The following is a 13,198-nucleotide window of genomic DNA, read 5'->3' on the forward strand; positions in this document are numbered from 1 at the left end:
CACTGCTTTGTTATTAATGAAGTTGTATGCGATATTTTTTAACCTGGTAGTTTTATTTTTTGAAGTCGTACTTCGGTTGTCACGTTGTTTATATTTTAATGTACACTATTCGTAACGAAGTTGAGTCCGTGGCCTGAAGAAAACGACGATGTCTACAAAGAAACTGGCGAAGTAAGTAAAGTTGGCTAGCTTTCTAGCTAAACTATATATAGACAGCCATACTAGCCGAGAAACAATGTAATTCAAATGCCGATTTGCCTTGATTCTCATAAATAGTTTTTAGCGCTCCCATGAACATAAATGTACAACGAGTAATATTCACAGTAGCGGGGGATGACAAAACTGATAGGATGATGTCTTCCATAAAACAACAGACAATTAGGGTTCGTGAGGAAACGCAGTCAGTCATCAACTGGACAGAAGAAACCACTAACATCTAGTAAGAGTCTTTTCAAACGCCCTCCATGTTTGGTTTTCTGCTTGAATCGATGACATCTCGTTCAACTTCCATCACTTTTGACTTTCTACTTTCCAGATCAAATATTCCCATATCTGATTGTCATCGACTTCGAATCCACATGCTGGAGAGAGAGGAACAGCTACGGGCAGGAGATTAGTAAGTACACACTACTTTACACTACTACACTACTCTACACTACTTTACACTACTACACTACTTTACACTACTACACTACTCTACACTACTTTACACTACTACACTACTCTACACTACTTTACACTACTACACTACTTTACACTACTACACTACTTTACACTACTTTACACTACTACACTACTCTACACTACTTTACACTACTACACTACTCTATACTACTACACTACTTTACACTACTCTACACTACTACACTACTTTACACTACTACACTACTTTACACTACTACACTACTTTACACTACTACACTACTTTACACTACTTTACACTACTTTACACTACTACACTACTCTACACTACTTTACACTACTACACTACTTTACACTACTCTGACAGTATTTGCGGTAAAATCATACCTACATACTGTAACCATTGCACTTTTTATTGTCCTCACCTCCTTGCCTCCCCTCTCCCCCCTCTCCCCCTTGCCTCCCCTTGCCTCCCCTCTCTCCCCCTTGCCTCCTCTCTCCCCCTTGCCTCCTCCTCTCCCTCTCTCCCCTCCTTGCCCCATCTAGTTGAGTTTCCTGCTGTTCTCCTGAATACCTCTACAGGCGAGGTGGAGTCAGAGTTCCATACGTACGTTCAGCCACAGGAGCACCCCGTACTGTCTGAGTTCTGCACCGAGCTCACTGGAATCACACAGGTATTCACACACACAGATGCACCCTCTCCATGCAGACACACCCTTCTTCCCTGTGGCCTGTTCAACAGGATGGTAACAGTCAGAATATTTTAAGCATTAGCCAACATCCATGTGTGTTAAACCTTTTGTTTCTCTTCTACAGCAACAGGTGGAGGCCGGGGTTCCCCTCCACATCTGTCTGTCTCGGTTCTCCCGGTGGCTGCAGACTCTGGAGCACCAGAGGGGTGTGGTCTTCCCCAGGGACCAGAGGGCTCCAATCGCAGAGCACCGTCCCTGTGCCTTCGTCACCTGGTCAGGTATAGTGGCTTAGGATAGGAAAGGTTACCCAGGTCACCTTCAAATGGGAATGTTTTGATATGAAAATCAGATATTCTTATTTCCCTCCCTTTCTCTGTAGGTCCAGGACTCATATCTGACTATATACTGCCTTTCTCTGTAGGTCCAGGACTCATATCTGACTATATACTGCCTTTCTCTGTAGGCCCAGGACTCATATCTGACTATATACTGCCTTTCTCTGTAGGCCCAGGACTCATATCTGACTATATACTGCCTTTCTCTGTGGGCCCAGGACCCATATCTGACTATATACTGCCTTTCTCTGTAGGTCCAGGACTCATATCTGACTATATACTGCCTTTCTCTGTAGGCCCAGGACTCATATCTGACTATATACTGCCTTTCTCTGTAGGCCCAGGACTCATATCTGACTATATACTGCCTTTCTCTGTGGGCCCAGGACCCATATCTGACTATATACTGCCTTTCTCTGTAGGCCCAGGACTCATATCTGACTATATACTGCCTTTCTCTGTAGGCCCAGGACTCATATCTGACTATATACTGCCTTTCTCTGTAGGCCCAGGACCCATATCTGACTATATACTGCCTTTCTCTGTGGGCCCAGGACTCATATCTGACTATATACTGCCTTTCTCTGTGGGCCCAGGACTCATATCTGACTATATACTGCCTTTCTCTGTAGGCCCAGGACTCATATCTGACTATATACTGCCTTTCTCTGTAGGCCCAGGACTCATATCTGACTATATACTGCCTTTCTCTGTAGGCCCAGGACTCATATCTGACTATATACTGCCTTTCTCTGTGGGCCCAGGACCCATATCTAACTATATAGTGCCTTTCTCTGTAGGTCCAGGACCCATATCTAACTATATAGTGCCTTTCTCTGTAGGCCCAGGACTCATATCTAACTATATAGTGCCTTTCTCTGTAGGCCCAGGACTCATATCTGACTATATACTGCCTTTCTCTGTAGGTCCAGGACTCATATCTAACTATATAGTGCCTTTCTCTGTAGGCACAGGACTCATATCTAACTATATAGTGCCTTTCTCTGTAGGCCCAGGACTCATATCTGACTATATACTGCCTTTCTCTGTAGGCCCAGGACTCATATCTGACTATATAGTGCCTTTCTCTGTAGGCCCAGGACTCATATCTGACTATATACTGCCTTTCTCTGTAGGCCCAGGACTCATATCTAACTATATAGTGCCTTTCTCTGTAGGCCCAGGACTCATATCTGACTATATAGTGCCTTTCTCTGTAGGCCCAGGACTCATATCTGACTATATACTGCCTTTCTCTGTAGGCCCAGGACTCATATCTGACTATATACTGCCTTTCTCTGTAGGCCCAGGACTCATATCTGACTATATACTGCCTTTCTCTGTAGGCCCAGGACTCATATCTGACTATATACTGCCTTTCTCTGTAGGCCCAGGACTCATATCTGACTATATACTGCCTTTCTCTGTGGGCCCAGGACCCATATCTAACTATATAGTGCCTTTCTCTGTAGGTCCAGGACCCATATCTAACTATATAGTGCCTTTCTCTGTAGGCCCAGGACTCATATCTAACTATATAGTGCCTTTCTCTGTAGGCCCAGGACTCATATCTGACTATATACTGCCTTTCTCTGTAGGTCCAGGACTCATATCTAACTATATAGTGCCTTTCTCTGTAGGCACAGGACTCATATCTAACTATATAGTGCCTTTCTCTGTAGGCCCAGGACTCATATCTGACTATATACTGCCTTTCTCTGTAGGCCCAGGACTCATATGACTATATACTGCCTTTCTCTGTAGGCCCAGGACTCATATCTGACTATATACTGCCTTTCTCTGTAGGCCCAGGACTCATATCTGACTATATACTGCCTTTCTCTGTGGGCCCAGGACCCATATCTAACTATATAGTGCCTTTCTCTGTAGGTCCAGGACCCATATCTAACTATATAGTGCCTTTCTCTGTAGGCCCAGGACTCATATCTAACTATATAGTGCCTTTCTCTGTAGGCCCAGGACTCATATCTGACTATATACTGCCTTTCTCTGTAGGTCCAGGACTCATATCTAACTATATAGTGCCTTTCTCTGTAGGCACAGGACTCATATCTAACTATATAGTGCCTTTCTCTGTAGGCCCAGGACTCATATCTGACTATATACTGCCTTTCTCTGTAGGCCCAGGACTCATATCTGACTATATAGTGCCTTTCTCTGTAGGCCCAGGACTCATATCTGACTATATAGTGCCTTTCTCTGTAGGCCCAGGACTCATATCTGACTATATACTGCCTTTCTCTGTAGGCCCAGGACTCATATCTAACTATATAGTGCCTTTCTCTGTAGGCCCAGGACTCATATCTGACTATATAGTGCCTTTCTCTGTAGGCCCAGGACTCATATCTGACTATATAGTGCCTTTCTCTGTAGGCCCAGGACTCATATCTGACTATATACTGCCTTTCTCTGTAGGCCCAGGACTCATATCTGACTATATACTGCCTTTCTCTGTAGGCCCAGGACTCATATGACTATATACTGCCTTTCTCTGTAGGCCCAGGACTCATATGACTATATACTGCCTTTCTCTGTAGGCCCAGGACTCATATCTGACTATTTACTGCCTTTCTCTGTAGGCACAGGACTCATATCTGACTATATACTGCCTTTCTCTGTAGGCCCAGGACTCATATCTGACTATATACTGCCTTTCTCTGTAGGCCCAGGACTCATATCTGACTATATACTGCCTTTCTCTGTAGGCCCAGGACTCATATGACTATATACTGCCTTTCTCTGTAGGTCCAGGACTCATATCTGACTATATACTGCCTTTCTCTGTAGGCCCAGGACTCATATGACTATATACTGCCTTTCTCTGTAGGCCCAGGACTCATATCTGACTATATACTGCCTTTCTCTGTAGGCCCAGGACTCATATGACTATATACTGCCTTTCTCTGTAGGCCCAGGACTCATATCTGACTATATACTGCCTTTCTCTGTAGGCCCAGGACTCATATGACTATATACTGCCTTTCTCTGTAGGCCCAGGACTCATATCTGACTATATACTGCCTTTCTCTGTAGGCCCAGGACTCATATCTGACTATATACTGCCTTTCTCTGTGGGCCCAGGACCCATATCTAACTATATAGTGCCTTTCTCTGTAGGCCCAGGACTCATATCTGACTATATACTGCCTTTCTCTGTAGGTCCAGGACTCATATCTAACTATATAGTGCCTTTCTCTGTAGGCACAGGACTCATATCTAACTATATAGTGCCTTTCTCTGTAGGCCCAGGACTCATATCTGACTATATACTGCCTTTCTCTGTAGGCCCAGGACTCATATCTGACTATATAGTGCCTTTCTCTGTAGGCCCAGGACTCATATCTGACTATATACTGCCTTTCTCTGTAGGCCCAGGACTCATATCTAACTATATAGTGCCTTTCTCTGTAGGCCCAGGACTCATATCTGACTATATAGTGCCTTTCTCTGTAGGCCCAGGACTCATATCTGACTATATACTGCCTTTCTCTGTAGGCCCAGGACTCATATCTGACTATATACTGCCTTTCTCTGTAGGCCCAGGACTCATATCTGACTATATACTGCCTTTCTCTGTAGGCCCAGGACTCATATCTGACTATATACTGCCTTTCTCTGTGGGCCCAGGACCCATATCTAACTATATAGTGCCTTTCTCTGTAGGTCCAGGACCCATATCTAACTATATAGTGCCTTTCTCTGTAGGCCCAGGACTCATATCTAACTATATAGTGCCTTTCTCTGTAGGCCCAGGACTCATATCTGACTATATACTGCCTTTCTCTGTAGGTCCAGGACTCATATCTAACTATATAGTGCCTTTCTCTGTAGGCACAGGACTCATATCTAACTATATAGTGCCTTTCTCTGTAGGCCCAGGACTCATATCTGACTATATACTGCCTTTCTCTGTAGGCCCAGGACTCATATGACTATATACTGCCTTTCTCTGTAGGCCCAGGACTCATATCTGACTATATACTGCCTTTCTCTGTAGGCCCAGGACTCATATCTGACTATATACTGCCTTTCTCTGTGGGCCCAGGACCCATATCTAACTATATAGTGCCTTTCTCTGTAGGTCCAGGACCCATATCTAACTATATAGTGCCTTTCTCTGTAGGCCCAGGACTCATATCTAACTATATAGTGCCTTTCTCTGTAGGCCCAGGACTCATATCTGACTATATACTGCCTTTCTCTGTAGGTCCAGGACTCATATCTAACTATATAGTGCCTTTCTCTGTAGGCACAGGACTCATATCTAACTATATAGTGCCTTTCTCTGTAGGCCCAGGACTCATATCTGACTATATACTGCCTTTCTCTGTAGGCCCAGGACTCATATCTGACTATATAGTGCCTTTCTCTGTAGGCCCAGGACTCATATCTGACTATATACTGCCTTTCTCTGTAGGCCCAGGACTCATATCTAACTATATAGTGCCTTTCTCTGTAGGCTCAGGACTCATATCTGACTATATAGTGCCTTTCTCTGTAGGCCCAGGACTCATATCTGACTATATAGTGCCTTTCTCTGTAGGCCCAGGACTCATATCTGACTATATACTGCCTTTCTCTGTAGGCCCAGGACTCATATCTGACTATATACTGCCTTTCTCTGTAGGCCCAGGACTCATATGACTATATACTGCCTTTCTCTGTAGGCCCAGGACTCATATGACTATATACTGCCTTTCTCTGTAGGCCCAGGACTCATATCTGACTATTTACTGCCTTTCTCTGTAGGCACAGGACTCATATCTGACTATATACTGCCTTTCTCTGTAGGCCCAGGACTCATATCTGACTATATACTGCCTTTCTCTGTAGGCCCAGGACTCATATCTGACTATATACTGCCTTTCTCTGTAGGCCCAGGACTCATATGACTATATACTGCCTTTCTCTGTAGGTCCAGGACTCATATCTGACTATATACTGCCTTTCTCTGTAGGCCCAGGACTCATATGACTATATACTGCCTTTCTCTGTAGGCCCAGGACTCATATCTGACTATATACTGCCTTTCTCTGTGGGCCCAGGACCCATATCTAACTATATAGTGCCTTTCTCTGTAGGTCCAGGACCCATATCTAACTATATAGTGCCTTTCTCTGTAGGCCCAGGACTCATATCTAACTATATAGTGCCTTTCTCTGTAGGCCCAGGACTCATATCTGACTATATACTGCCTTTCTCTGTAGGTCCAGGACTCATATCTGACTATATACTGCCTTTCTCTGTAGGCCCAGGACTCATATCTGACTATATACTGCCTTTCTCTGTAGGCCCAGGACTCATATCTGACTATATACTGCCTTTCTCTGTAGGCCCAGGACTCATATGACTATATACTGCCTTTCTCTGTAGGTCCAGGACTCATATCTGACTATATACTGCCTTTCTCTGTAGGCCCAGGACTCATATGACTATATACTGCCTTTCTCTGTAGGCCCAGGACTCATATCTGACTATATACTGCCTTCCCAGTGGATTCTTTGTTAAGGGTTAGAGAAAATAAGGATATTTGCACACTTTAGTACAGTCTCAAACATTTAATGGGGATAACCCTGTTCAACTTGATTGATTATCTGTGTTGTATTGTTTCAGACTGGGACCTGGGGGTGTGTCTGCTGTACGAGTGTAAACGGAAGCAGCTCCACAAACCTGCTGTTCTGAACAGCTGGATAGACCTGAGAGCTACGTACAGAGTAGGTGGTGTGTGTGTGTGTGTGTTACTCTTAACCCAGTCTAACTCGTGTGTGTGTGTTACTCTTAACCCAGTCTAACTCGTGTGTGTGTTACTCTTAACAGCTGGATAGACCTGAGAGCTACATACACAGTAGGTGGGGTGTGTGTGTGTTACTCTGAACCCAGTCTAACTCGTGTGTGTGTGTGTGTGTGTGTGTGTGTGTGTGTGTGTGTGTGTGTGTGTGTGTCTCTCAGCTGTTCTACAACAGAAAACCCAAGGGACTGAATGGAGCTTTACAGGATCTAGGGATACAGTTCTCTGGACGGGAGCACTCAGGTACACACAGACCAGAAACATCTCTCTGTTATCATTTACAGTGCTGAAAATTAACAGAAATTTGTGTTATTGACTGATGTCGGTTCAATTATTTAAATTCCATTTAGTTTTTTTCTTCTGTTTTTTTCTGTGAGCTCAATGTGTAGTTTCTATGGAGATGCGTCAGATCCGGCCTGAACTGCGTGATGTTGTAGCACTAGTTGCTCATAGCTAGCTAGCTATAAGCATTCTCAGCACTAGTTGCTCATAGCTAGCTAGCTATAAGCATTCTCAGCACTAGTTGCTCATAGCTAGCTAGCTATAAGTATTCTCAGCACTAGTTGCTCATAGCTAGCTAGCTATAAGCATTCTCAGCACTAGTTGCTCATAGCTAGCTAGCTATAAGCATTCTCAGCACTAGTTGCTCATAGCTAGCTAGCTATAAGCATTCTCAGCACTAGTTGCTCATAGCTAGCTAGCTATAAGCATTCTCAGCACTAGTTGCTCATAGCTAGCTAGCTATAAGCATTCTCAGCACTAGTTGCTCATAGCTAGCTAGCTATAAGCATTCTCAGCACTAGTTGCTCATAGCTAGCTAGCTATAAGCATTCTCAGCACTAGTTGCTCATAGCTAGCTAGCTATAAGCATTCTCAGCACTAGTTGCTCATAGCTAGCTAGCTATAAGCATTCTCAGCACTAGTTGCTCATAGCTAGCTAGCTATAAGCATTCTCAGCACTAGTTGCTCATAGCTAGCTAGCTATAAGCATTCTCAGCACTAGTTGCTCATAGCTAGCTAGCTATAAGCATTCTCAGCACTAGTTGCTCATAGCTAGCTAGCTATAAGCATTCTCAGCACTAGTTGCTCATAGCTAGCTAGCTATAAGCATTCTCAGCACTAGTTGCTCATAGCTAGCTAGCTATAAGCATTCTCAGCACTAGTTGCTCATAGCTAGCTAGCTATGAGCATTCTCAGCACTAGTTGCTCATGGCTAGCTATTATCATTCTCAGCACTAGTGGCTGGCTAGCTAGCCATGAGCATTCTCAGCACTAGTGGCAGGCTAGCTAAGTATTAGCATTCTCAGCACTAGTGGCTGGCTGGCTAGCTATTAGCATTCTCAGCACTAGTGGCTGGCTGGCTAGCTATTAGCATTCTCAGCACTAGTGGCTGGCTGGCTAGCTATTAGCATTCTCAGCACTAGTGGCTGGCTGGCTAGCTATTAGCATTCTCAGCACTAGTGGCTGGCTGGCTAGCTATTAGCATTCTCAGCACTAGTGGCTGGCTGGCTAGCTATTAGCATTCTCAGCACTAGTGGCTGGCTAGCTAGCTATTAGCATTCTCAGCACTAGTGGCTGGCTAGCTAGCTATTAGCATTCTCAGCACTAGTGGCTGGCTGGCTAGCTATTAGCATTCTCAGCACTAGTCATTTAATAACATTAGGATCGAAACACACACAACTCCAGTCATCAGTTACTGTGAATAATATACATGTTGTTTGAAGGTCTGGATGAAGCCCATAAGTTACAATGAATAAAATTCATGTAAAACAACGTGAATATTTCTCTTAAGCATTTTTGAAAATCTAGACACAAAAATATTTTTTGTTGAATATTATTTGCAGGTCTGGACGACGCCCGTAACACCGCCCACCTGGCCTGGAGGATGATGAGGGATGGCTGTTTGATGAAGATTACACGCAGTCTGGAGAGGGTGAGTGGCTCCCTGACAAACCCCCACTCCTACGCCCCCAGTACTAACAACCCCACCGTGCTGACGACCCCTGGACTACTGTACTACGCCTCTAAAGACTCACCCAGTGGCGAACTACATCGAACCCTTGGATTTCTGTCAACGCCCCAGAATACGCACTCCTCCTCCCGTAAAGACTTACGCAGGTGACTCTTCCCCCCTGTTCCATACACACCTGGGGTGTATTCATTAGTGCAAACCGTAGTGAAACATTTTGCCATGTAAAAGGTTTTGCAATGATTAGTTTCTTATTGGAGTCCTTGTTTTGGGTCAGTTTTGTTTCATTTAGTTTCTAGTGAATATTACTCGGTCTCCTCTGTTTACTGGACTGACTGTCCATAAAGTTGGTTAAAAATGTTTTTGGGATTTGGGCCTCGTGAGTGGCGCAGCGGTCTCAGGCACTGCATCGCCGTGCTAAAGGTGTCACTACAGACATGGGTTCGATCCCAGGCTGTTTCACAACCGGCCATGATCGGGAGTTCCATAGGGCAGCGCACAACCGGCCCGGGTTCGGGGAGGGTTTGGCCATTGGGGGGGGGGGGGCTTTACTTGGCTCATCGCACTCTAGTGACTCCTTGTGGCGGGCCGGGCGCCTGCAGTCTGACCTCGGTCGTCAGTTGATGTGGATGGTTTCTGGGTTAAGTGGGCGTGTGTTAAGAAGTGCGGGTCGGTGGGTCATGTTTTGGAGGACGCATGACTCGACCTTCGCCTCCCGAGCCCGTTGGGGAGTTTCAGCGACGAGACAAGATCGTAATCACAAAAATGGGGAGAAAAGGGGAAAGAAAAATAAGAAATGATAATGTATTGATTTTATTTGACTTTGTTTACCTCTTAGGCGCCTTTGAAGACCAAACCCCTGTTTGGAAATGGGAACGTGCCAGGGGATGGTTGTCCTGGCTACAAGAGGGATAACAAAACCACTATCAAAAACCCCTCCAAGACGACAGAGAGCGGTGGTGGCGGCCATCTTGAAAATCGACCCAACAGCAAGCCAGTTAGCAACACGGATGTTGTTGAGACACGACCCAAGCCTTCAGACAACATGGTTCCCAACACAGAGGTGAACTCTAACTTAACCGCTGAACCTGTTCAGTATCAGAGTATTGTTTCACCAAAGACCCTTCTCAATGGTCTGACCACTCCAATGTGTGGTGGTGGTGGTAGTAGCAGAACAGGTAGAATAGGAACCATACGGTCCGTCTCCTCTCCTATGACTTTCAATATCCCCTCTCCTCATCACTACATCAACAGCCTCGTTCTGGTCTCCACTACTGTGAATTGCATTACCCATCTACCCCAGCCAGACCCGACCCTTGACCCGAAAACAGCAAGTATGGAGGAGGACGTGCCCATCTCGTGCGGTTCGTATGACGACGTGGTATTGGAGGAGGACTGGGATGTCACGGTTGGTGACGAGGCTTCTGTTGCTGATGTGTACACAGAGAACCAGAGGTTTGAGGTGGATGATACCTCGGTTTATGGGAGGACCTTGCTGTGTCCAAGCCCAGTACATTCAAATCCTGGTAGAGGTCCAACCAACAGTAGGCCTAGGTCCAATACCACCAACACGCCCTGCCAACATCTGACTAGCCTGGTACACAAGACCGATACTAGAACATCCTCCAGTAACTTGGTGTCTTTCAAGGCTGGGACAACAAGGACCTACAACACCTCTGCACCTAACAGTCTGTCCACTTCCTCTTTTGTCACACCCAGACCCGTTACCCCTGGCTCAAACCTCTCAGATACACGGTCAAGACTGAACACGGAAACGTCAAACTCCTTTGTGATCGAGAAGAACGAATCGAGAACATCCTCCAGTTCTGCAAAAGCTGCGACAACGAGGATATACAACACCTCTGGGTCAAATAGTTCATGTAGTTTCTCCTTCGACAAACCCAGACCTGTTACCCATGATTCCAACCGCTCAGCTACACGGTCAAGACCTCAAACGGCAACATCGAACAACTCCTTTGTGATCTACAAGGACAAGCCGAGAGCCTCAAATACCACTTCCACATCCAATACCTCAACAGCATCCAATACCTCAACAGCATCCAATCATTCCTTTGTCAAACCCAGACCAGGCCTCCAGAACTCCAACCTCCATGCTACACGGTCAAGACCTCTCACATTAAAAAACCCTGGTAACTCCTTCACACCCATGTCCTCTACGACTAACCTTCCCAATCCAACTAGACCCAAACCAGTTACCACCAGCAGTGACTCTAACCTCTCTGCTTCAAAGACGCCAAATGGCTCTGCATCCAGTCTCTCCTTTGCCAGGCCCGGACCTGTCGTCCATATCCCCGACCCATCGACTTCACGTTCGAGGCTGCACGCAGAGATGCCAAACGCATCTTTCACCATCCACAAGTACTCCTCTTGCCTCGCCTCTGTCTCTCGTCCCTCTGTCGGTGGATCGTTCTCCGTCCTCTCCTCGTCCGTTAACCGCTCCTCGCTCCCGCCAACCCGCAGCACCAAGATCACGGCCCCGCTGTGCGACTGCGGGCGGCGAGCCAAGCGTCTAACGGTGTGTAACGGCGGCCCGAACCAAGGCCGAGCGTTCTACTGCTGCACGGTGCGTAAACACGGCCCCGGGGGGACCAGGAAGGGATGTGAGTTATTTAAGTGGGAGTCTGCTCTCCTCCAGGCTAAATCACCAGCCTCCGCTGCCAACTCCATCGCTCTGCGTTTTGGTCTCAACCCCAGTGTTGTTCGTCCCCCTGTCGTCGTCTAGGACGAGATATCAGTTAGCTTGAGGTCATAGGGAGACTCTCAACAGCATTTCCTTCTCATCCAATGGGTTCGAGAGGACACAAGGAATCAAGGAAATGCAATTGAGATTCTCCTCACTAAGGTGTCATATTTTAAACTGTACATTATGAGAATGTGTATGATGTTGTTTTGTTTTTAGTATATGATTTATGTCCACATACTAAATCTGGTTCGTTCATTGACCAATATCCTGTACAGTTTCTAAATAGAATTGATCCTCCATAATGTGAGATGACATGATGTCATAATGAAATGGTAGGTCGGCACTGTCATAATAAAAGATGTCATGACTTGTAATTACATGGGGTTCTATTGTTGTAAATTTAAACAGTTGAGGTCGGAACCAAAATGGACATTTTTATAAAATGTTTTTGTGTTCTGACATAAGGACGGAATTGAAAATTGTCCCTCTTGGCGCCCTGTACTAGAGCCGCCAATATTTTACATGCGCAACAATCGTGAAATCGGCAGTTCGTCTTCAAAATGAACTGTGAATGAGTGAGAAAGTTAGTGGGTCAAAGATCTAACCCCCCCAAGACATGCTAAGCGCTCATGTTATTGGTAATGGTGAGAGGTTAGCGTGTCTTGAGGGTATGATATATGATGCTAACCTCCCCTGTTATTGTAATGGTGAGAGGTTAGCATGTCTTGGGGGGTATGATATATGATGCTAACCTCCCCTGTTATTGTAATGGTGAGAGGTTAGCATGTATTGGGGGGTATGATATATGATGCTAACCTCCCCTGTTATTGTAATGGTAAGAGGTTAGCATGTCTTGGGGGGTATGATATATTTACCTATATTTACCCATATTTACTTTCTATCTCTTTTGACTTTTAATTTGTTTATACCTTCCGGAAACCTGCCTCACCCAATGTGATACGGAATCGCTATTATTTTTTATTTATTTTTAGAACACACTCAAGAACCTCCAGAAGCTAACCAGCTAACTAGCTACAAGCTATTTAG

General features: G+C 45.4%; 1 protein-coding gene across 1 annotated transcript; it reads left to right on the forward strand.

The window, feature by feature from the left end:
- Positions 1–16: 16 nt before the first annotated feature.
- LOC109880409 (ERI1 exoribonuclease 2) lies at positions 17–12,530 on the forward strand. Its single transcript, XM_031821710.1, has 9 exons — positions 17–171; positions 375–439; positions 536–616; positions 1,189–1,316; positions 1,459–1,612; positions 7,304–7,404; positions 7,640–7,721; positions 9,323–9,411; positions 10,286–12,530. The coding sequence occupies exons 1-9, from the start codon at positions 149–151 to the stop codon at positions 12,188–12,190; spliced, it is 2,628 nt and encodes an 875-aa protein (XP_031677570.1). The 5' UTR covers positions 17–148; the 3' UTR covers positions 12,191–12,530.
- The last annotated feature ends 668 nt before the right edge of the window (positions 12,531–13,198 follow it).

The sequence above is a fragment of the Oncorhynchus kisutch genome, unplaced genomic scaffold, assembly GCF_002021735.2.
Source record: "Oncorhynchus kisutch isolate 150728-3 unplaced genomic scaffold, Okis_V2 scaffold4011, whole genome shotgun sequence".
Classification (NCBI taxonomy): Eukaryota; Metazoa; Chordata; class Actinopteri; order Salmoniformes; family Salmonidae; genus Oncorhynchus; species Oncorhynchus kisutch.